This window comes from Haemorhous mexicanus, chromosome 1 (assembly GCF_027477595.1).
Source record: "Haemorhous mexicanus isolate bHaeMex1 chromosome 1, bHaeMex1.pri, whole genome shotgun sequence".
NCBI lineage: Eukaryota > Metazoa > Chordata > Aves > Passeriformes > Fringillidae > Haemorhous > Haemorhous mexicanus.
The window spans coordinates 84,614,505-84,637,693 of NC_082341.1; the positions used below are offsets into that span (position 1 = coordinate 84,614,505).

At 40.8% G+C, this 23,189-nt stretch overlaps 1 protein-coding gene across 2 annotated transcripts; it reads left to right on the top strand.

Annotated features, from left to right (window-relative positions):
* The first annotated feature begins 1,764 nt into the window (after nucleotides 1–1,764).
* Nucleotides 1,765–22,631, top strand: MED10 (mediator complex subunit 10). Of its 2 annotated transcripts, none has more exons than XM_059855189.1 (4): nucleotides 1,765–1,939; nucleotides 2,124–2,207; nucleotides 3,518–3,620; nucleotides 19,004–22,631. In XM_059855189.1, exons 1-4 carry the CDS (start codon nucleotides 1,818–1,820, stop codon nucleotides 19,085–19,087), a joined length of 393 nt encoding a protein of 130 aa, XP_059711172.1. In that variant the 5' UTR covers nucleotides 1,765–1,817; the 3' UTR covers nucleotides 19,088–22,631. The 2 variants fall into 2 exon arrangements, with proteins under 2 accessions (XP_059711172.1, XP_059711163.1); XM_059855180.1 differs by lacking the exon at nucleotides 19,004–22,631 and adding an exon at nucleotides 4,700–5,509 and having other exon boundaries at nucleotides 1,768–1,939.
* The last annotated feature ends 558 nt before the right edge of the window (nucleotides 22,632–23,189 follow it).

The following is a 23,189-nucleotide window of genomic DNA, read 5'->3' on the forward strand; positions in this document are numbered from 1 at the left end:
TCCTTCCAAATACTAGAAAAAGTTATGCTTTTCCTCAGACCAAGATCTCTCATGTGTGAAGTACTTGTCTTAAAATCTCGTAATCCTGGGACTTCTGCTGTCCAGACAACATTCTGCCAACGATAGATAGAGGATGGTCAGCAACTGCTGGTCAATAAACAGTGGAATTACTTTATCATAGGATGGCAATACTTGTCAAGGCCTAGAATTGGTAAATTGTTTTCTGCATCCTAGGATTATTTCTTAATTTCACATCTGCACTGTCCTATATCTTCCTTAATATTTAGTGCTCTTTAGAGTTGATAGCTTTTTAATTTTAGGTTAGTACACTTAATCCCATGAACTTCCAAACTGTGCTTTACATTTTCCAAAAACCCAACTTCCTACTAGTGGTCTAGCATGGTAACCGAGAACAGAAACCGACCATTTGATGATGTTATTGTCATGAATAGAAAATGGAAAAATAAGATACATCCAAGAAATTAAGAATTGCAGATTTTGATGGCTCTCATTGTGCAGCAGAAATCACTGCAAGTTATAGCTATAAAATGCATAAAATACATTAAATCCCAGCTTGGGGTGGAAGGTATAATCCAGTTACAACCCCCTGTCATGGGCAGGGACCCCTTCTGCTCAGAGCCCTAACCAGCCTAGTCTTGAACGCTTGCAGGGATTGGACATCCACAGTTTCTCTAGGCAACCTCTCCCAGGATCTCACTTTGCCCACAATAAAGAATTTATTTCTAATATCTAATCTAATCCTACTGTCTTTCAGTTGGAAGCCACTGCATGCTCTAGTAAAAAGTCCCTCCCTATCTTTTCTGTGCACTCACAAGTACCACAAGGCTGTAATTAGGTCTCCCCTTCTCTTTTCTAAGAAGAGAGAAGGTCTCCCCCTTTCTAAGAAGCAATTAGGTCTTCCCTTCTCTTTTCTAGGCTGAAAATTCCCAAGTCTCCCAGCCTTTCCTCACAGAAGAGTTGCTCCATCCCTTTGATCAACGTGGTGGCTTCCTCTGGGCTCTCTGCAAGGGTCCGTGTCCTTCCCGTGTTGAGCACCCCAGAGCTGGATGTGTTATCTCCTGACATTACTGCACTGATCTGCTCAGGTTCAACCCAAACCAGACAGACTGAAAACAAGCTGTTTGTAAAACATAGTTATTGTGATGTGCCGTGGGGGTCTAAACATGTCAGACAACCTTCCCGCAGGGATGACTGATAGCTGGATTATATAATATAGACCGATTCATAATGGAACAAGAAGCAATGGGCTCAAGCTGAGAGAGGGTGCATTTAGATTCTAGGAATAAATTCCTCACTCTGAGGGTGGTGAGGCCCTGGAACAGGCTGCCCAGAGAAGCTGTGGATGTCCCATCTCCGTAGGTGTGCAAGGACAGGCTGGAAGAGACTTTGAGCCACTTGAGTGGCTCAAGAGAACTGGAACCAGATGGTCCCTTCCATCCCAAACCACTCCGCCATTCCGTGTTTCTACGTTTTGCTCTTCCCCGGATGGTTCCAGTGTGGGGTTTATTATGAAGCAGAATCTCTGCCTGTCACCGCTTCTATTTCTTACACAGGCCCGAAGAGGGCTCAGAGCTGTCAGACACAGGACACGTTAGAACACACAATGCCGGATTGCGGCGGCCGAACCGGCGCTGTCCCCGTTTCCCCTCAGCGACGGCAGCGGGAGCCGGGACAGCGCCGCCCGTGAGGGGAGGGGGCGTGGCTTGGGCCGGGGGCGCGGCCGCCCCGCCTCCCTCCCGCCCTCCCGCGCAGGCGCCCCTGAGCGGAAGTGGCGCGGCGCGGGGGAGGCGGTGGCGATGGCGGAGAAGTTCGACTCCCTGGAGGAGCACCTGGAGAAGTTCGTGGAGAACATCAGGCAGCTCGGCATCATCGTCAGCGACTTCCAGCCCAGCAGTCAGACGGGGCTCAATCAGAAATTGTGAGGGGCCGTTGTCGGGGGCGGGCCGGGGCGGGCTGCGGGGCCTTTTCCCCCTCCAGGCCCAGGGTGGTGCCTCAGGGCTCTCTCGCTCTCTGCCTGGGTATCGCTGGCCTCGCACCCACCGTCAGGGGCAGCGCAGCGACCCCGAAACCGGCTAAACCCGACCCATTTGTCTTCCCAACAGGAATTTCATGGTGACGGGCTTGCAGGATATCGACAAATGCCGGCAGCAGCTTCACGATATCAGCGTGCCCTTGGAGGTTTTTGAGTAAGTCTGTGTGTGCCTGGAAGGGGGGCGTGCTGCAGTCGGTGACTGGAGGTGGCCTGGCTTCAGCGTGGGTATTTTGGCTGAGGGCTGCTTGTCTCAAACCCGGTCCTTCTGAATGCCTCATGAGAACGTGGGCAGGCAGAAGGAGGTCAGAAGTACCTTCTGCCTGTGAGAAGGCAGAAAGGTAGAAGTCATAAAATATATACCGGTCTTCACAGAACCACGGGATGCTTTGAGTTGGAAAGGACCTTAAAGCTCATCTAGTTATAGCTTCCCCACCGTGGGCAGGGATGCCACCTACTAGATAAGTTGCTCAGAGCCCTGCCCAGCCTGGCCTTTCAGACTTTTTTTGACTTCTGCATATGTAACACGAATTCTGCCAAATTTAGTGATTTCATAACATCACAGAATGGGTTAGGTTAGAAGGGACCTTCAAGAACATCAGTTTCTAACACCCCTTCCATGGGCAAGGACACCCATTTAGTAAGTCAGTTTTCTTTCTTAAAAATAAACTTTTACACTAGATTAGGATCAGGATTTAAAGTTCCAAGTGAAAATAAAGTAAGTTAGTACTCATGTGTTTAGTTTTAGGAGTAACAGTCTGGCAGAAAATTGCAACATTAAAAGAAAACTGAACATAGAGGAAGAACTATACTAGAGAGCTTTTGTGATATAGCTAAGTTAATTTTCTGGTATTTCTTCTAGGTCCAGACATTGCTGGTCTGCTGTACTCCAGTGGCTGGCTGTACATTGCTTTTTTCAATTGAGCTTTTACTCCAGCTGTAAATTTCTGATGAGTCTCTTAAATGTTCTCTCTTGCGAGTTTCCCTTTGCCAGGAATTGCAAAACAAAATTGCAGATGAATTTGCTGATACAGTAGTGTGAATTTTTTACTCCTCATTGTGGTATGTCCTCCTCATCCTTGATTTGCTGGGTGCCATATTCCCGTGTGCTTAATGCTCATCATGTCCTAACTAACCCACTTCCTGGTTAGTGCCCTTCCAATTGGCTGGAAAAGGACCATCTTCCTCTGATCATCTGTGCTTATTGCTGGTAGATATATTTTTTTTTTTTGTGTGCCTTTAATACTTCCTTCAAAGCTCTCCTGGCTTTCTGGAAACACAAGTTTGCTAGCCGTGGCCTCGTCCTTGAGCTGCCTTTTGTAAATTGCTCAGTTTACCTGTGGTGGTTTTTAAAATGCACATTTCAGATAATAGTGGAAAGAAAAAGACAGCAAGATGAGTAATTCTGTACCTTGGAGAGCTTCCTAGTAGGAATATGATCATTTAGCAGCGCCTTTCTGTTTTCAGGTACATCGATCAAGGCCGCAACCCTCAGCTTTACACTAAAGAGTGTCTGGAGAGAGCTTTGGCTAAAAATGAGCAAGTGAAAGGAAAAATTGATACTATGAAGGTAAGCCAGAAGTAATGGAAGTATAATGCAATAATGTATTTGATCAGTTTTACTTTCCTGTAAACATTCCTGGGTATGTTTCACTTGTGCAGTTATTAACTTCTGTTATTATGTCATCTGTCTTACAAATTGCTCTGCATCCTTGTATCTTAATTGATGCTGATAAAGCCTGCTCAGGAAAGGAAACCTGTAGTTTATCCCACAGTTGGGGGTGCAGCTTTCGCTGTGATTTTATATTGATTAAAGCTATATGTAGCAGTAGAGATATTTTACTTGGGTTTTTTGCAGTTGTGGAATTTTGCTGTGATTTGCTGTGTGCAAATTTAAAAATAAGCAAACAGAAGGGGTATTTTTCCGGTCTAGAGTGGATAGTAAAGGTTTAAAATGTCAAATACGTTCTATAATCATCAGTCAATCTTTATAAAATTAGTGAAAATGCATGCCAGTACTTAGGGGTTTCTGAATTTGTACATTCATTTAGTATGAACCTAAGCATTCTGTGATACCTGGAACTACTGCAGAAAAACACAATCAGAAAAGGAAGTTTAGTGAGTTTTGGGAATGTTCTTTGACTGAACTTAGTGTGGAGGATGACAAGTTGTACTGCAGAATGTAGACGTATGAAGATAAGTCCTGAGGTGCTTTTTCTTTTCTCTCTGCTTGTGAAATTGTGTACTTGTAAAGCAGGTGTGAGTTGCTTTTTGAAGGTGGAGTGGATTCCATATCAAATCAAGAGGACATGTCCTTAATCAGCTTTCCTTAGTAAGGTCAGGCAGATATGGGTGCCCCGTTTACTAGAGAGGTCCAACTGCTTTGAATTTCTTAGGAGAAAATGCAGGTGAATTTCTGGGAATTCATGGACATTTTAGTTTGCCTGGTGCATTCCTTGTGGATTTCAGTTGGGCATTTTATGTGAATTTGTAAATATAACTTTGTTTGTGTGGTTTTGGGGATTTTTGGGTACTTGAGATCACTGAGGGGTGTGTTGACAAACATGTCTGTTCATCAGGCAATATTGCTTGATGAAACCTAAATAAATTTTCCAATTGATGTATATACGTTTTTTTTTCTCTTTCCAGAAATTTAAAAGCCTGTTAATTCAAGAACTGACAAAGGTGTTCCCAGAAGATATGGCGAAGTACAAAGCTATTAGAGGAGAAGATCCTCCTCCTTAAGTTGACCTTTGATAGCTCTAAAAACATCTCATAAACTGACACCATATTATGAAAACATTGATTGGAGAGAGAGAATCTAAGCCCTCTTAACAATTGTACTAAAAGTGGCAGTGGTCACTGTAAAGTAGCTTGATGGTTGTTCATGGTTCTGGTCTGAAGCTGCTGGATCTTTCTGAAGACTTCTACTCAGTGATTGTGGTTGAAACTTCCTGTGGTAATCTGCTTTTCTTTCCTGGAGGATTTGAGAAATGTAATTGGCTACAGGTCATCAATGCAGAGCATTTCCCACAAAGTGCATTTCCATAGCAGAAAAACAAGGTTTTTTGTTTTCTGAAAAGTGTGCCTCAGGATTGTGGGCTCATCTGGTTTTTTAAGAGAAATGCATTTATTACACTTGATTATTTTTCATTTGTAAACTTCAGGAGTTTATTACTGCAGTACGAACAGTTGACTGCTTTTGTCTTGCCAAATTCTACTGAGCAGGAGCCTGTCAAGGGCTGCAGTTCTCATGTGTCATAATTAGTTGCAGCCAGGAAAACCTTCAGATCTTTTGTTCTGGGAGCTGCAGTGCAGATGGCTAAGGATTAAAAAGTGAGCATACCTGGGGACTAGCTCCTCTACAACTTCAATATTTTGTACAGTATTTAATGTAAGCTTTTGTTTATTCATTTTCTGTAAGCAGGTTGTTGAATAAAAATTTGAAAAAAATCTAAATCCTGACATTTTTCTTTTGTATGCTTCTCTTTGGAGTGTGAACTGAAAGCTGTAAAATAAATAGCATGTTCCTCAGTTCCACACTGATAAAATGTGTATCAAAACTTGGCTCTTAAAATTTTACATCTGAAGGTGGTGTCAGCTTGGTTATTTGGTTTTATGATGAAAACCTCCATTTTAGTACCTGAAACTGGAGATTTTGGGATCAACGATTGTCACCTGAAGTCCTAGTTAGCTGTGAGCTCATCTGTGGGATCTGTAACTGTTCATACATAAGGGAGCCCCAGTATGGAATAGGATGGTGGCTGCTCATCCAGGGATCAGAGGTTTGTGGAATAGATTGGATTTCCAGTGGGAGCAAGAGGAGCCCTTTTAGTCTTCGGTATTTATGAAAGTGAAGCCCTTTGTGCTTATGTTTGTTCTCCCAGATCTATCTTGACTTTTTGCATCAGCAGTGTATTTTATTGCTTTAACTTTGTTCTGATTGCTAAATTGAGTGGTTTTGGGCAGGAGCTCCAAAATAGCAGGCCTGCCTAGTTTGCTAAAGGCTTAACAGAGATTTAGGCATGTTTGGAGTTACTGGTGGCATAGTTTGCATACCTGAAGCACGTCTGTGCTCAGTTACTTGCCTGAAGCACAGCCCAAACTTTGGCATAGCAAGAGGAAAAACAAAACCAGAAAACTAGGTGTTCCTTTTAAAATTTGTTACCTACCAGTCTAGGTTAATCTAATTGCTGCCTGATATTACCCTTCCCTGCACACTTGCTTTTCCTTGTAGTTGTTCCACCTCTAATCACTTTCACCTCCACAGTTTTACTGTGTGAACTTGGAAGAGAAAAGGGACAAGGAAAAGGCGCTCCATGTTCGTGTTTGGCTTAGCCTGGATTGCCCTGGGTCCCTAGGAGCTGTTGGGGCAAGGCCTGTGGTTGCCAAGTGGGATGTATATAGGACACAAGTAAAGAGGATTTTTTGTGTGTGTATAATGTAGTCGAAAAAGGAGCTTAACAGCAAAATTGTTGACAGCAGGCAGGGGAAGCAGTATTTAAATGATAGCTGAGAGAACATTTAGGAGGCAAGAGGCCTGTAGATACTGGTCTGGATACTGGAGTATTCTGTCACCTTGCCCTGACACCAGCTTGCGTGTCAGATTTGGAGGAGTAGAACTCTTTAAGACCGGTGCTTCCAAGAAGTCTTACTTATATTTCATGGATTCATAGAACCACAGAATAATTTGCATTTGAAGGGATCTTAAAGGTTATCTAGTTTCAACTCCCCTGCCATGGGGGAGTTGCTCAAAGCCCTCTCCAACCTGGCCTTGAGCACTTCCAGACATGGGCATTCACAGCTTCTCAGGACAGCCCATTCTAGTGTTTCACCACCCCACAGTGAAGAATTTCTTCCTAATACCTCATCTAAACCTGCCCACTTTCAGTTTGAAGCCATCACCCCTTATCCTGGGATTAGCTTGGTGTTTAGAGAGCCATGAGGGGTAAGCAGCTCCACAGCCCAGAGGCCCTGAAATGTGTGAAATGTCTGCTCTGTAAGTGTATTGATTTATTGTTGTCATTAGTTAATGAATTAAGTGCCCAAGGCTGGCCACAGTGACGATGGCTACCCCCATAACACTGACACCCATGCCTGCTGATGAGAAGAAGGTTTCAGGCTTCCCTAGCTCAGAGAGGTCATTTACAGCCAAAGTGTGCATCACGTGCTTTCCCTGGATATCTAGGTAGTTGTGGTAAATGTGATGACTGGGCTAGTTAGTGGAGATGGAGGACTAGGATATAACATTAGGTCACATCATCACAAAATCTCAGCTGCCTGTGTTTTGTGAGGAATCTAAGAAAACTTTTTTTGGGGTGGTGGATATATACATTAGGAATAATATAAATTTAAAAAAACCCAACCAGAGAAAAACTCTCCATTAAGTAATCAGGTTTCATGTTCTGCTCAGCTTCTGTTCCAACTTTTTGATACTTTCTTATTCTATTGTTTTATGCTTGCTTCCTTTACAGTTTCTGGGCTAGCGATTCAAAATATTACTATTGCTGCAACTGCCCATATTTAGCATATATTGAAGAGAGGTAACTGCTGTATATTGTATAATGTGTTTGTCTCAGACAAGAAAAGGTGGCCAGAATGAATGTGTATGAGTGTAGAATGAGAATTGCTAGAAACAATGGTGCTTTCCATTTCCAGTTGCATGTGGAACAGAAAAATCCAATCTAATTTTTCTCATTTTTTAATTGGTTCTCTGAAAAGGAATTATCCTGAATTATCCTGTTGTCTGCTTTGTTTGATGATAACCTTCAAGGCATTTGGTGAAGGAGACTGTTAGATCTTTCCTCTTTCCCACTCTCTTACCTGCGTGGTTGGAGGTGAGATGGAATTTTTTTAAGGGTAACATTAAAACAACATCAGCCAGGCAGCAAACCTTCTAAAATAGATTTTTGTTTCCCTTTAATTATCTCAAAGGAAAGTTTGAAGCCATTCAGGTTTCAAGTGCATCCTTGGATTTTTAGTAAGATTAATAATATTTTGGAAATAAAACTGAATATGTGATTACAGGTAATTATTTTTTTTTTATAATTATCTTTATTACATACATTGTGAGATGAGAAGATGCTGGATAATGCTGCTCAGTACACAGCCCTTTAAAATGAAGTGCATGCTCCTATACTCCATTTAGGATAAAGTCAGTGTAAAATTCTTTTGCTCAGGCACAGAAAGAAACGGATCAAGGAGGTGCTAAGGATTTTGCTGCAACCTGTTAAGGCTCAGCATCCTCTCTGTCCCTTTTTTTACGGGAAGGAAAAACAGTTGGGTGCCCAGCCTTCCCCTGTCCTTGAAACATTTTTTGCTTAAACCTCCTTGTGAAGAACAAGTAATGAAGAGCTGTGTGGTCTGACAGAGACAGACATAGGTGCTACAGGAGTTGGATGCTGCTCAGCTGTTGGTTTATCCAACCTATAGCTCTTGTTAATTTGGTTTTTTTTTCATGCAGATCAAGGCACTGTCATTGTTAGCCAGTTCTCAGCGTAAGATGAATCACCAGTGTGCCTGAGACAATCTGTTTCTCTCTTACCACTCAGAAAAGAGTCTCTTGATGGTAAAAAGTCGTCCTAGGCAAAGCAGTTTGGGTTTCAGTGATTGACCTTTCTAATTTGGTTGGATGAACTGCTAAGTGGTGGGAATGGTTTGACAATTTCCCAGATATTTCATATTGTGATGTTTTTAAAAATTGTTTTCTTGATGAGTGCAGCTCCTAAGTGATTGAAAGTCCTTATTGTGTGATTCTAGTAGTTACCCCAGGTACTCTATAATCTCATCTTTGACTCTCCTCTGATCACAGAAATAGAGCAGATAAACCCTGCAATCCACTTCTTTTTGCCCTGAGTGATCTTTGAGGTTTTAACTAGATCAGTTAGAAACTACTCACTGAACTTGTAGTTTTACTGAAGCCTTGCTAAATAAATGTGTTTAAAAGGTGAATTCTGTAAACAAAGACTTAAGAAACATGTAAGAAGTGTTCCAAACACTAAGCTTAACAGCAAGTTCATAATAGAGAAATATCCCTGCCAAGAATATTTCTGGATACTCATGTTTCAACACAAAGTCATTTCTTAATCTACTATGATTAATAGCTGCAGCGTTTCTGGGCAGGTGCCAGATGTCCTTCCAGCTCTGCAGAGCAGAGAGCCAAGGTGACATGAATATCTGCCCTGCTCTGAGAAAACTGTGCTTGCTGCATCTATTTCAATTACTTCCATATGCTTAAGATCCTTCTGTATATTTTCTTAATTAAAGTAATGGAGAAGCGAGCGCACAATAAAGGATACTTCTGTAACAGCTCTTGCAATTATCTTAAGTCAGGAATCTGTATTTTCTGTATTGTGACATATTTCATACTGAGAACTAGATTGTATTTAGTCTCAACAAGATGTAATGCAGACAGTAAAAATGAAACATCTTTCTGCACAGAATGAAAATTTCCAAAACAATTATTTCTCGTCTCCTGTAAGAAAAGTCCCTTCACGTGCTAAGGAATGGCTCTTAAAATTTCTTTTCCTACAGACCTGACCTGAATCTACTTCACTTGCTGTTTGCAATTTCATTACACTAGACAATCAAATATTCCCCAAAGGAAGGCAAAGCTACTTTTATATATAATCTGGGAAAAGGTGATTGAAATTAGTGTCTTGCTGCATTATTTAATAAGTTACTTGGGTGATATTTATATCATTTCTGCAGAAAAAAAAAAAAAAAAAAAAAAAAAAAAAAAAAAAAAAAGAGGCATGCTAATTGTTGACATTCATGAACTTTTATTTGGAGTGTTACCAGGAATTCAAAATTCCTGTGTCTATATAAACATAATGGCATATACCAAGCCACTTCTGTACCGTCATTGAAATTATCAGTCCTTGTCAGTAAACAAACAGAAGCTTGTAATTGTCTCTGAAATCACTGGTAGGTCCCATTTTTGAAGAGAAAATATTTTACCCTGAGCCACCTTAGAAACACACTGCTAAAGTAAGAGATTTTCATTTAAATATATGAGAAATTAAATTTTCAAGCTTATTATTTGTTCTAAAGTATTACTACATTTTCAATAATAGACTATTACCTACTATTTTACTACATTTGACCTAAACTTTTTTGAGACATTCTCTGATTTGGTCAAAGCATAAGACCCAAGGAGTTCCAGCAGATAAAAATGGCTTTGAATAGCTCTCTGATCAAACACCAGATGTCACTCAGTCTAAGATTATTTAATAAAATTTGCAGTCATCACTTATTAGGTTACAATACTTAAATGAATAGTTGAATAGGCATCTGCTACTCAATAAAACAAAAGATGGCTTCAGTGATACAGCACATCCTGTTTAAGAGAAGTGTGTGAAAGAAACCCAACAACATTTCTTCTTTCAGAGACCTTGGGCCTAAACGATGTGACTTTGCTTTTTACCCAGCCTGGAAATTTCTCCTCTTACACTGCACTCTGCAGAAGACACATAGCTTCACAGATACACTGTTTCCTTGGAGAGACTTTCTGCTTTTATATAAATGGACTTCCTAAAATTGCTCTGCTCTGAACATGACACGTAATCTCTGTCATCTCTAGAGGCTGATACTCATGGTTGAAGAGCATTATGATTCCAAGAAAAGTCTAACTTGTTGCTCAGCTTAGATGCTCTACTTAGATTTGAGTGGAGGGGAAAGAAGCCTTAGTACATGTTGAGTTAGTACATGTTGTAACTCACTGAGAGCACAGTGAAAGCAAAAGAAAGGAAGTCATTAGTAAACCTCTTTTTTTCTCTCATCTTTTTGGCTCCAAAATTTATCATAGAATCAATTACAAAGCTTGCCATGCAAATATTGGTGTTGCTGTTACCTCATATCATTATCTGAGGAACACAAACAGCCTAGGGAAACATCCCAGGCATGTGAAGAGAGGATTCGTGGGCAGAGACAATTGTGCCTCAGAACAATGTAGCGGTACACAGCTGACTGACTGGCTATGCTTCCCTAGTCTCCACTGATTTAGGATGCGCAGATGCAGCACTTGGGGATGTGGTTTTGTGGTGAACTTGGCAGTGCTGGGTTAATGCTTGGGATCAATGATCTTGAAGATCTTTTCCAGCCTTAACAATTCTATGATTCTGTGACACCATCATCTCGATATATATTACCTTTGAGCTTTATAAGTCTCAATTTTTTTCCTCCATGAATTTTTGGGCTGCCCTCTGAATGCCTTTAAACTGCAACATCTACAAAATCTCAGAGCAAGCAGTTCCACGGTTCATATTTGCATTATGTGAAGAAGTCTACTTTTATTTGTTTTGTATCAGTTATTCACTAATTTAATTCTGAGTGCTTGCATTGGAAGAGGTATGGAGAACATGTCTCCCTCTCTCCTCTATACTTGTGGTTGTATAGAATACTGCAATATTCCCTTCCCAATCATATTTTTTCCCAGTTTCAGGCTACTCTGTTTAGCTGTTGTGCATACAGAAACCTTTGTGTGCTTCAGATCATACTTGCTACTCTTCTCTGAACTGTTTCCAATATTCACTTCAGTTTTTTAAAAACCTGAGATGCTCTAAGAGTCTTTATGAGGTATCTTGTTGAAGACCATCAGGAATCCAAACAGAGCCTGTCTATGCATCTTTGATGTCTGACGTTCACACACACTGTTAGGCTGCTCCAACAGCCCTCCCTGTATCTATGTAAAGCCTTCCCTGCACCAAAAGCAGTGTTAGCTAATTTCTAATACATACTTTCCTTAATATATAATCTTGCTTTTACTGTTCCTCTATGATTTAAGTGTTCTTCCTTATTTCAGGATTACAAATGTAGTTGGCAAGCCAGATTCCTGACCTACAAAGACATCTGCACACGCTGTATTTATCCAGAACCATGCCATTTAAGGCAATGTACACAGCTTTTAAGCAAACATTTGCATAAAGTATATGTCAATTTCGATTCGCATATAAAACCCTCCAGTATTTTTTCAGAGGATTTGTCAACATTGATAGAATGTTTGGAAATCCTCTTTTCTAAATGATGGCAAAGGAAAAGGACTTTAGCAACATGTGCATTTGCTGGATCAGGTACATGTGCTTTTCGAGAGTAAATATTAAACTGGGAGTTATAGAGACATTCTCCTTTGCACAAAGATCCTCTAGCATAAAACCATATTGCTGTGCCTAAGACCTCTTGCTGCTGATATAACATTAAGTTAAATTTCAAAACAGCTTAATAGACTGAGTTTTAATATTGTAGCCTGTTAACTCACCCCTGTAAGCCATCTGGGAACTACATCAGATGCATTTTGAAAAGTACAGAAAAAAAGAATTTCTGTCTCATAGCTCTGGCATTTCCTTTTCTTATCTTCTTATCTGCACTCTGGGGCTGGTCAAGTAAACACAGACACATTTAAATGAATATGTAAAAGTTCAAGCTATCATAGCCTGCGGTTGTACAATCATTTAAACAGCCACAGCCACATGTTAGCGATTATGTGTAAACAGATATAAAAATGGTATTTAAATGTACAGGTATGCAGTCATCCAGCCCTACACAACCTGGAATTGTGCATCTGTCAGGTTGTAATGGTCCCATGCCACACTGTGCATATCGTGCAGTACTGACATTTTCTCATGTAAGAATCCAGAAGTCCTTTTTTAAACTACAATTCTATATTCTCTACTAACTTATATTTTTATAAGTGACTATATGTACTATGGGTAGTAGTATTGAACATTCTCCAGGAAGCCATGGCCATATTGTAGCTCCATGAGCTATAACAGCTGCTTTATTTACTCAGTGCTTTAGCAATTTCATGCAGATTAAAGCCCCAGCACAAGAGAACTATTAAAAATTGAAAGGAATTATAGCAATTTTGCTGGTCTGTTTTCTCTAAGTGATCTGGTAAACTGCAGAGCTAGAAAACTGCAGAACAATTTCCACACGATTTTGTTCAGTTCTCAGTAGAATAAGAGGGGGCTGAAGTGGGTCCTAATAATCAAATACATGGTTAATAGGATATGTATTCCCTTCAAAGAAGGCAACCTGAAGACTCATCAATAATTATAAATTGCTGCAAATTATTGAAGCTGGTTTATCTCCTGGGAATAGCAACAGAAAAAAATATTGCAGTGGCAGCAGTATTTTGGGAGATGTGATGATGAGGCAAAAGGCTATTCTGGTCCATTTTTATAACAGCTGTTTTTGCAACAGTCCTGAGGTAGCCCTAGTAAGGGCAGGATGAACGATTTTGATTTGCCTGAGGAATAGACAATATTCTCCCATTCTTCCATTGGTCTGAATTGACTCTTTTCACTAGAATGAAAATCTTGTTTAATTTTGCATCTTTTGCAATTACTGTGGAACCGAGGGACTCAAGGGCAGGGATTGATTTACTGCCTCTTTAGTGTTTAGTTGCACTGACCAACAAATTGCTTGCTCATTTCAAAGGACTGATATATTTTAAAGGCAGATGCTGTCCTATTGTTGCAGCGAGAATATGCAAAATTGACTGGATTTTTTCATACAGTTGAAGCTCTTATACAACAGCAACTTTTAGTATTACTGCAACTAGAATAAAAAAAAAAAGCAAAACCAGTGTGACGGTAAATATTAAACCCAGAGAATTCAAAAGAAGATAAAGAACTTAATTAAATACTTATGTATAAGGCTAGAAGAGACAAGATCATCTTACCAGCCCTACTACATTCCTGAGAAATTCTTATAATTAGAGAACATAAGGTTTCACTCAGGCATTCTTTGTCTTAGTTATAAAAGTTGAGCTAGGCTAAAATACTTCACTAAAAAGCAGACGGAGTCCAAAAGTAGGTTTTAGACATGATGGCTCTGATGTAAACTAAACCTTGTGACCCCCAAATTTATGACCAAGCTCTAGCAGTTATGTGCCTGATCTGAGCTATCAAAGTGATGACTCATTGTATCCCTTGTTTTTCTCTCTGTTTTTTCTCTGTGACTTAACCGTGTTGCTCAAGCCAGACAGGAACAAAGCCAATACAGTAAAAGAGTACGTCTTGTTAATGGTGTGCTGGGAATATCTGTGAGGGGCAGACTGGGAATAGTGAGGGACAGAGGTCCATTCTGATGTCCTCATCAACACCTCAGATAAACACTATCATAGAATTGTTCAGACTGGAAAAGGCCTTTAAGGCCATTGAGTCCAACCATTAACCCAGCACTGCCAAGTCCAGCATTAAACCATACCCTAATTGCCACATCTACACAGCTTTTAATAAGCCCCAGGGCTGCAAATGTTCTGCAGCCAAGTCCTCTCCTTGAAGAGCTGCACGGGTAAAGCTGAGGTGCAGTGTAGGTGTGTTAGACTGCAACTACCTGAGGGGCCCCCAAGGTGCTCTTACAGTCCTGTCTGCAATTTCATGTTCCCACAACATCCATACCCTGTATCAGGCATCCGCCCTGGTATGGTCTGAGTCTAACACACAAACACCCTGTGCAGTGTTTTAAGTGAAATTGCCCTTGGTGCTCAGTTATGTGAAGCAGCATTTGAAAACAGAACCCTACTGTGGAAATAAACAACTAGCCCAACGTCATCCAGAAAATAGCAGGAGTGAGGGTGAGGCACCACCAAAGAACAGTGAAAATACTAATTTTCACAATATTCCTTTGGCAAATGTGGTTCAAGTTGCAGAATTATAAGGTGAATGAAAAACATAAGCAGTGGCCACAGGCAGAGGAGATGTAGGAACCAGACTCCAGCTGCCTTCAGATCTGTTCCTCAGATAGCCTAGAAATATTTTACATGTGCAGTACAGATAATCAGAAAGCATGCCAGCCTTAAAACTGAAGGAGTGCTAAACTGATCAATATGACAAAATGTTTTGAAGCAGCATTAGCTTGCAAAGCTGCTCAAATCTGTTTTGTTGAGGCTGTGTTAAAATTAATTTTAATGCATTTTAGCAAGTGTGTCAAAAGAATTCTGAGGGAAGAAGTCTATTCATACAGATCACTCACCAGACCCAGAGTGAACGGTTTTACAGCCTGGCATATAAAAACAACTTTTGTCTATTTAGCAAGATGCCCTAGGAACCAATTTTCTAGAGCCATTGTAATTGCTCACCATGAAAATTGCAGGTTGTGTCCAAGAAAGGCTAAACACCAGCAGAACCTTTGTGCCTGTGCTCCACTTTCTGCCGAGCAGCTTTGGCTGCAGCTTTCTGAGCATCGTATCTCATTTACAAGGTGACCCAGAACACAAAACCTTGTAATTAGCCTGAAAACCCAACCTGCTTTCTCTCCCTGCCTGCCAGCCCCCTCGCCTTCTGCCACCCTTGGTTGTGATGGCAGCGTTTTCCCAACAAAGGGGGGTCTTATGCAGAAGGAGAACAGTGGAGCCAAGATATTCAGAGCTTTTGCATGCGGCCAGATAAATATTCATGATGCAACTGTGTGCTTAAGAGCTGCTTTTTGAATTAAGTTCTGAGGCTATTGTTCGCCCTCAAATAATACCCAGAAGAAACTTTTCCTTATTTAAAAATAAATAAATGCCTAGATAGACTGCAAATGTGAAATTACCTTCCTTCCCCAAAGAAGCAATAAGGAAGTGCCAGGAGAGGAGGAAGAAGGATGAATCAGGTGCTTGACCAGTGTAAATGGCTGTGTTGAGATCTGTAAAACCTCCCCAGCTTTCACTAGGTGACAATTATCATTTGGCCCATCGTATTCATGGTACAATCAAAAGCAGAATTATTCTAACTGGTGAGAAGTTATGCAATGATCTATGTGTTACTTCTAAGTATGTGGTATGAATTTCTTACACGGTACAAATCACAAAAGTCATAAGTAAATACTTACGTCTGCAAATGTATTAAGCTGCTGATCTTCTATTAAATGATTTCACATCTTATCCTGTGTGGCTTTCTCTTTTTTCATGTCACTGAATTTTTTTCTTTACCATGAGATGGTACAACAACCAAAATGTCTGAATATGCTTTAGCACCTATTTCAGCACAAAAAAAAAAAAAAAGAGTAAAACCAAAAAAACCCCCGAAAAACAAACGTACTCAGGGATGATTTCGACAGCATTTTTTGAAGTAGTTAACATCTATGCTGACTAGGGCTTGTTTTAGCTCATAAATCTTATAAGCATCAAAAAAGATGCTGTACCTTCAGCAGAACACTGATTACTATAATACATCTTTCTGCCATAAACTGACAGAGATGCAGATACAAAAAAATAGAAGGACTTGAGTGATAGAGATCAACTTCAGGTTTGGTGACATTAAAACATCTCAAGGAAAGGGGAAAAACTGAGGGAAGAAGTCTGCTTCTATCTGGGTATCCACGTTTGGATTAAGAATTTTGCATTTTTTAACCAGTGTATGAGTTTTATATGTTAGTGACAGGCTGCTGTAAAGTGAAAGATTGAGAAGTACTCTATCACTGCAAAGAACATTTTGGTTTCTTCTAAATAATACAAAGTAGACTGTAATTCATTATTGAAATAACAGAATTTACTTATTTTTGAAACTAATAACTTATGTAGTTGCTTAGCAACTCAGACAATACTAACATCCTTAGCCAGGTATAGAGTTCCTTTTCTGAATTTCTGACAGTATCTTTCATTTAAAGCTTTGGAATAACTTCCCTCCCTGTTCTGCTCTAAACCCAAGGCTCTCCCCCTCATTTTCTCTCTGTACAAGAGGTAGCCTTGATTTAGGCAAGTGATTCCACAGAATTGAATTGAAACTGTGATGTGGCCTTTGAACCATTTATGAGGAAAGACAGCTCTGACTTTTGTTTTCATTAAATAATTTGGTTAATTTTAATTGATTTTTTTAACCTCTTCTTTGTCCTGAACCACACATGTTGCTGTTGTGATAGGATAAGCAGAAAAGTGGACTTCATAGGATATGGGAATAAACTTTCCTTTCATGCTGTAAAGGACAGCTTTGCTTGGAACCAGACTTGGATGAGATGTGTGCAGTTAAATGACAAGAGGAAAATTTTTCAGCAGCGAGGCAGAGCAATAGAACTGCCAGTAATGTGTAAGGAAGGAATTCTTCCATGGTGAGAGCAGTTAAGCACTGAAACAGGTTGACCAAAGAGGTGGTGAATTTCCTGCCTTGGCAATTCTCAAGACTCACCTGGATGACTTCCAGAAATCCTTTTCAATCATGTTTTTTGTGATTCCATGTAAGGGGCAAGTTATTTGTATTTTTCTGTGATTTCTGCACCAGGACACATTATGGATTTCTTTCCCCACTGAAATACATTATGAGGATCACTAGGCCCCGTGGTGAGGCTTAGGTAATGGAACAGAACATGAGAAAATAGGGAACATAACAAGAGAAACTGCCAAACATAACAAACAGCAAAGTGAGCAGCTGGCAAACATTACAGTGTAACACCATGAAGAACGGCTGGATTTCACAGCTGGTTATGGGGAACTGTGTGAGAGAAGGACAAGCTTCCCAGGTAACTGTAAGAGAACTGGAAGGCAATACTGGAGTCTTTTTGGGGAATGCAATCTTGGGAAAAAGCCCCTCAGTGTCCATGTTACCATATCAATAAACCTTGTAAAGGTTTGGGAAAACTTCACAGAAAGGGTTTTCAAGCATTGGAACAGGCTGCCCAGGGAAGTGGTAGAGTCACTATCCATGAAGGTATTTAAAATGTGTAAATGTGGCACTTGGGGACATGATTTAGATGTGGATTTGGCAGTGCTGGGTTAACAGTTGGACTGGATGATCTTAGAGGTCTTTTCCAACCTTAATGGTTCTGTATCATGTAAGGTTGAGTTGTAGTAGCTAAAGGTATCAAATGCCAAATGTGTTATGGATGTAGCAAAACTGGAACCAATGGGGAAAAAGTAACTACAGTTGTTTATTTAGGAGACAAGGGTGGGAAAAAAGATGGATCAAGGCATGGGCAGGAATTAGAAGCATGGGAAAATGGAGGAAAGTGTGGATAGATGAGGACAGCCATGTATAAGCAAGCTGCTGGTTGATACAGCTCTCTGATCAAGTCCTGCTTCAACTGCAGTTTCTCTTACCTTCTTCTTAAAATATTCTTTATTTTGTTTTTCCTGTGCAGTCTCACTCTCTAGCCTGTGCTTGTGTGGAGAAATCTGAGTCAGCAACCAGAGAAGGGGCCATGGGTCACAAGGGTTCATAGTGCCCACAGTAGGACAGCACAGGATGTAGACATCCTTCTGTGATGAGGGAAAGGAGGTTAGGGCTGGGGCCTAGGAATTGCCAATGTGAAGTGGAAGACTTGGCAGAGCTGCTTCTGGGAAGAGCTGATAGCTGATACCCAGTTGTTACAGCGCTCATTCCTCAGTTCCTCCTTGTTCCAGGTGGGACAGGATCAGGCTGAATACCTCCAGCAGGAACAGAACTTTGAAGGGCTGGATATAAAATGTTTTGCCCTGTTCAGTAACTGTTCTTTTAACCTTAATGTTTCTGATCCAAACATCATAGTACATATTGCTGGCAAATAACAAAAAAGCAGGAAGAGGGCTGAGGGAAAGAAGTATGCAGCAGTAGATGTTTGCTTATTCTTTTCTTAATTGCTTGGCTGCCATGGAGATAAGCATAGTGCATGGTTCCAGCCGGAACTACTGTCATTCTTGCACATGCAATTCTATAGCTCTGTGTATGTCTGTCAGACCTTAAAAATAAAGGATTTCAGTAGAGATTGGCTTTAGGAATTCCAAACCTCACATCTACAAACTGTGTTGTGTTTCAATGGTCTCTCAAAGACTTGAGATGAAGGACTGTCTCTCTGTATATGAGGTTTTGAAATGAGTTTTGAAGAACAAGAATTTTGTCTGTGAGTTGTTATAGTAATTTATTTGACTCTATGAGCTTTGTTCTGTGTTTTTTTTTTTTTTTTCTTGTATTTCAGTAAGGCTTAAGCAGCTGAGTGAAAAGGGGGAGATGGTGGAAAACTATTGACATTTAATTTGATATTTGATTCCTCTTTCCATAGGGAACCCTTGCAGAAGGAGAATTTCTGCACTTGACATCTCTGGTCTGGTTCCACAGCTTGGAGGAGTATATCTGCATGTATTGACTGCTGTTCTTGTATAAGTTAGTGCCTCTGGAAGGCACTATTCACTATTCCTATTCACTAATAGGAATATACTCATTCTCCCCATGTATTCTGATGCCTACAGATAAGACAGAAGAAAGCCCTTCAGAGTCTCTCAAGCTCATAAGAGAGTTAAGGCAAGGCACGTGCTTTAAGCCCCGCTCTCAAAGTCTGTCATGCCTTCATCCAGCCTGGAGGAGAAGAACAGAGATACACAGACTGAGATGACAGCATGAACAGAAACTGAACTACATGAAAGCACCCCAAAAAGCCCTAGAGCACAGGTTGGAAGAATGGCCAGCATCAATGGCCAATGGCATATTGGACAGAAATAAAATCAGTAGCAGCTGAGGAATAGGCCTTGGCAGTGGAAGACCAGCACTCTGACAACAAGAGAATGGCTGCACAGCTGTATCATGTATGTTGTGCTCCCTCATCCTGGAATTCCAGCAGGAAGACCGACTGCAGCCACAAGACACCTAAAATGAGGAAATAACAGGAAATGGGCAGCTGCCTTGCCTAACATTTTTTGGAAGTTGTTGCAAGTGTATTCCCGAGGCAAAAGATTATGCCTCAGTAACTGGGGACTCCTGCGGGGTACAAAATAAGTAGCCCAATACAGCTACCAGCAAGGAGATTTCAGAATGCATAGCAAGGATTCAGCAGCTGGCACATCTCATTCTTCATGTTAAGCAGAAGTGATCCATCCCATAGTACCAGCGTATATGTTTATATGAGTAAAACTGAGGAAAGAATGATAGGATGGGTAGAGAATACGTTTTGTTTAAAATTAATATCACCTTTCTTTCTCATAGGGTTTTGTATTGATTTTCATTATTTTAATTTGAAAGGGTTACAGTCCTTGTTTTTGAATATATCACTGTCATATTGGGTATTCAGCTGCTTCTAGGCAAGTGTTCTAAAACTTGAGCTATAGTTGCCATCAGTCTCTGATTCAAAAATCTATAATTATTCCATACAAAGTAGTACAAGTTGGGATGCTGAGGGCTTTTCATCTCGGACTTCCTGGTGTCAGGAATGTTCCACCCTTTTATTTGTGGGGGTAAGGTCTGATAAATTAAAGGAAGGTGAATATGAATATGCACATGCAAAGGGTTGGATTGAGGGAGCAAGGATTGAGCAGTAGTACGCCAGTTCTGCTCACTCTAGTCTTACTGCAAAAGCCTAAAAGTGATCTCTGGCCCTCCCCTCACTCACACACATTTATCACATCCTGTGAAGTATGGTGCAGAGAAAGACTCCTGCTATCAGCAGGATACTTGTTGGTTGCTGGCAGTTCAAATTAGCCTGTGAGGTGCCACTTGAGAAAGTGCAATGAAGTTTCATGGAGTGAGTGTTCAAAAAGAGCTGTAGATTCTGATTTCCACAGGCAGAGAAACACTGTCTCTGCAGCATTGTCTCTGATGTCAACCTCAGGGTTCTTTTATAAAAGAGATGACAGAACTGCTTTCTCTACTTACTGTGTTCTCTTTCCTCCTTAGCTCCTGTCTGTGTACTGGGTGAGACTATGCCCGACAGGACTTTAAAGAATGTGAATTGTTAGCATAAAAATATTGACACTTCTAGCCAGATTTTTAATGGCTTAGGCATCAAGCAAAATAGAACTTTTGAGAATATAAATTTTGAATCCAGGCACCGGGAGGGATAACTGGACAACACTTGAGTGCATAACTCCTTGCCTTGCTAGAATTATTAATGCCACTTCTTCCTTCCTGCACTTTGACCTTCTCAGAAGGTCATCTGGATATTGCCAGACCAGTTCCACTTCTGAAACAAAGAGAAGGCAAGGTGATATATATGTTCATGCGAAACACAAATGCAGTGCTACTAACCTTGTAAATCAGAATACAGGTGGAAATTATTTGATTCCCTCCTTCTAATGAAATAACTCATTCTTACTTTTACTTGAACACAAAGAAGCTTAAAGAGCAGCTGTAGCTCCAATGATCACCTATTTAATTACACTTTCACTATGTAAGTCAGCATGCAAAGGGGACACCATAGGCTGTACCTGTAGAAATCACTGAATGGAACACAGTAACTTATTCTACTACTAAGTATATGTAACTTCATAAACCCCTAGCTCACCTTTGTGACATTCACCAGTTTTGTTGTAAATAATGAATGGCTGGGAGCATGTCTTTCCTTTGTGATAGAAGCCAAATGTGGATTATAATGGTAAGCATTGTAATTAAATGTGTATAGAAACAGTAAAACAATCCAAGCAAGGAATATTATGTACAGACAAGCAAATACACAAGCAAAAATATAAACATGTAACAAGCAACACATGGACAAATATCAATGATTGCAATGGAAACTGGTAAAGATCCCAGATCAAAAGCTGTCAGTGGAGGCTCTCAATACAGACAGATTCATACCCACTCATCTGATGTTGTGTTCAAGTCTATGTGCAAAGAGGAAGCACACCTTGTATATAAAGGCCAAGAAGTTATTGTTAGCAAAAGTAAAATTTTAAGCCTAATTCAGTAATCGTTATTGGTATAGATGTAATTATTACAGAAAAAGATGACAGAGAAATAGGTCAGCATCAGCATACAGAGGTGGTAGAGCTAAAAGGAAAAGGTGTGGGTGGGCTGCCAGCATGGGAAGAAGGCTGTTCTATGGTTGTGTTCTTGCGGTTGTCTTCAGGAGTTGGACAGCTGTGGAGCTTTTGCCCCAGATGAGGGAAAATTTTCCATATGCTGATGAAGGTAAAGGTCTTCTCACACAGAAAGCAAGTACCTGTGTCCTATTCCTGCATCCAGCATCTCACTGCTGTCAAAAGGCACCCTGAAGTTTGGGGCTGTTTCTGGAAGAAACTACTTGACAGAAGCAGGAATGGTCTGTTCAGACCCATGTGCGTGTGCCTGTGGGCAGAGTGGAGTGGCTTTAGTGCCCTTCAGGGATGAGCATGTTGCATTACCTATAGAGATCTGCAGCAGAAGGCTTTGGATGAGTTTGCCATGAAAAGGAAGACCTTAAAAGCAGTGGTGGAGCTCAAGAAGAGTAATAAGTGTTGATGGCATGTGACAGAGAAGGTTCTCAAGACGTCAGCAGATCTTCATGCAATGCCTTTACTTACCCAGATGGGAAAAGTACAGGAAAGACAAGGGGAAGGTGAACCTGCTCTCAGCCAAAGAGCAAGGAAAGACTTCAGTCTCCAGACAATGCTTTAAACCTTCAGGTGCAATGTTGCTGGTGATCCCAGAAGTGTGACTGGTTATTGCCAGGGTGAGCAGAGGCTCAGAAAGTTTCTTCTACAACTACTGCACTGATCTCTTCAGTTTCATGTCCTGTTGTTGACACTTTATTTGTTTTTCCTCTCCTCATTTGTGGCATTAACCCAGGTGTTCTGCCAGCCCATATCCACTCAGCTGGACTGCAGACCTCCACCAAAAGATCTGGGTGTGGACCGTGGCTTATATGTGGGAGAAAAATCTGTCAATAAAATGGAAATCTGTATTGTTTTTTCATGGAAATAAATATGAGAATGTCTTCCCTCTATCTGCAGCATGGCAAAGCCATAAGTTGACTCACATAACTATTTGTGTGAGTTCTTCTTCCATGCCAACTCACTGTGGTCAGAAGCTGCAAAGGACCCATGTGCTAACTGGTAGAAATACTACAGAATTTTATTGGTTGTAATTTTTTTTTTTTTTAAGTCAAGAGAAGGAAGAGCGTTTTAAAAAGGGCTGACAAGTGCTAAAGACAAGGTCAAAGTCATCCACTGCTCTCCCTTTGTCCACAAGTCCAGTCATTTTATCATAGACAGCAATCAGGTTGTTCAGGCATGACTGATGCTTGGTAAACCCATGATGATTCTTCCTAATTGCTTTCTTCTGCATGGGCCCAGAAATGTGCTCCAAGGAGCCTTGGTCCAGGATTTTTGCAGGCTGGCCAGCCTATAATTCCTGATCCTCTCTCTCAGATCCTTGTAGGCACTCTTGACCCCTCTGATCTCCTCTGGCAGTGTTACCGGCACCCATGTGGATAAGCAGCAGGGGGTGATAGCCCAAGATCCGTGGTAGTTCCTCTGCTGCACCTTGGATCTGTGCCCCTG

Excerpts from the sequence above, each read along its gene's own strand:
- MED10 (XM_059855180.1), top strand. The coding sequence starts at position 1,818 with ATGGCGGAGAAGTTCGACTCCCTGGAGGAGCACCTGGAGAAGTTCGTG. Across the intron at positions 1,940-2,123 it reads ACGGGGCTCAATCAGAAATT|GAATTTCATGGTGACGGGCT; the intron begins GTGAGGGGCCGT and ends TCTTCCCAACAG. Across the intron at positions 2,208-3,517 it reads GTGCCCTTGGAGGTTTTTGA|GTACATCGATCAAGGCCGCA; the intron begins GTAAGTCTGTGT and ends TTCTGTTTTCAG.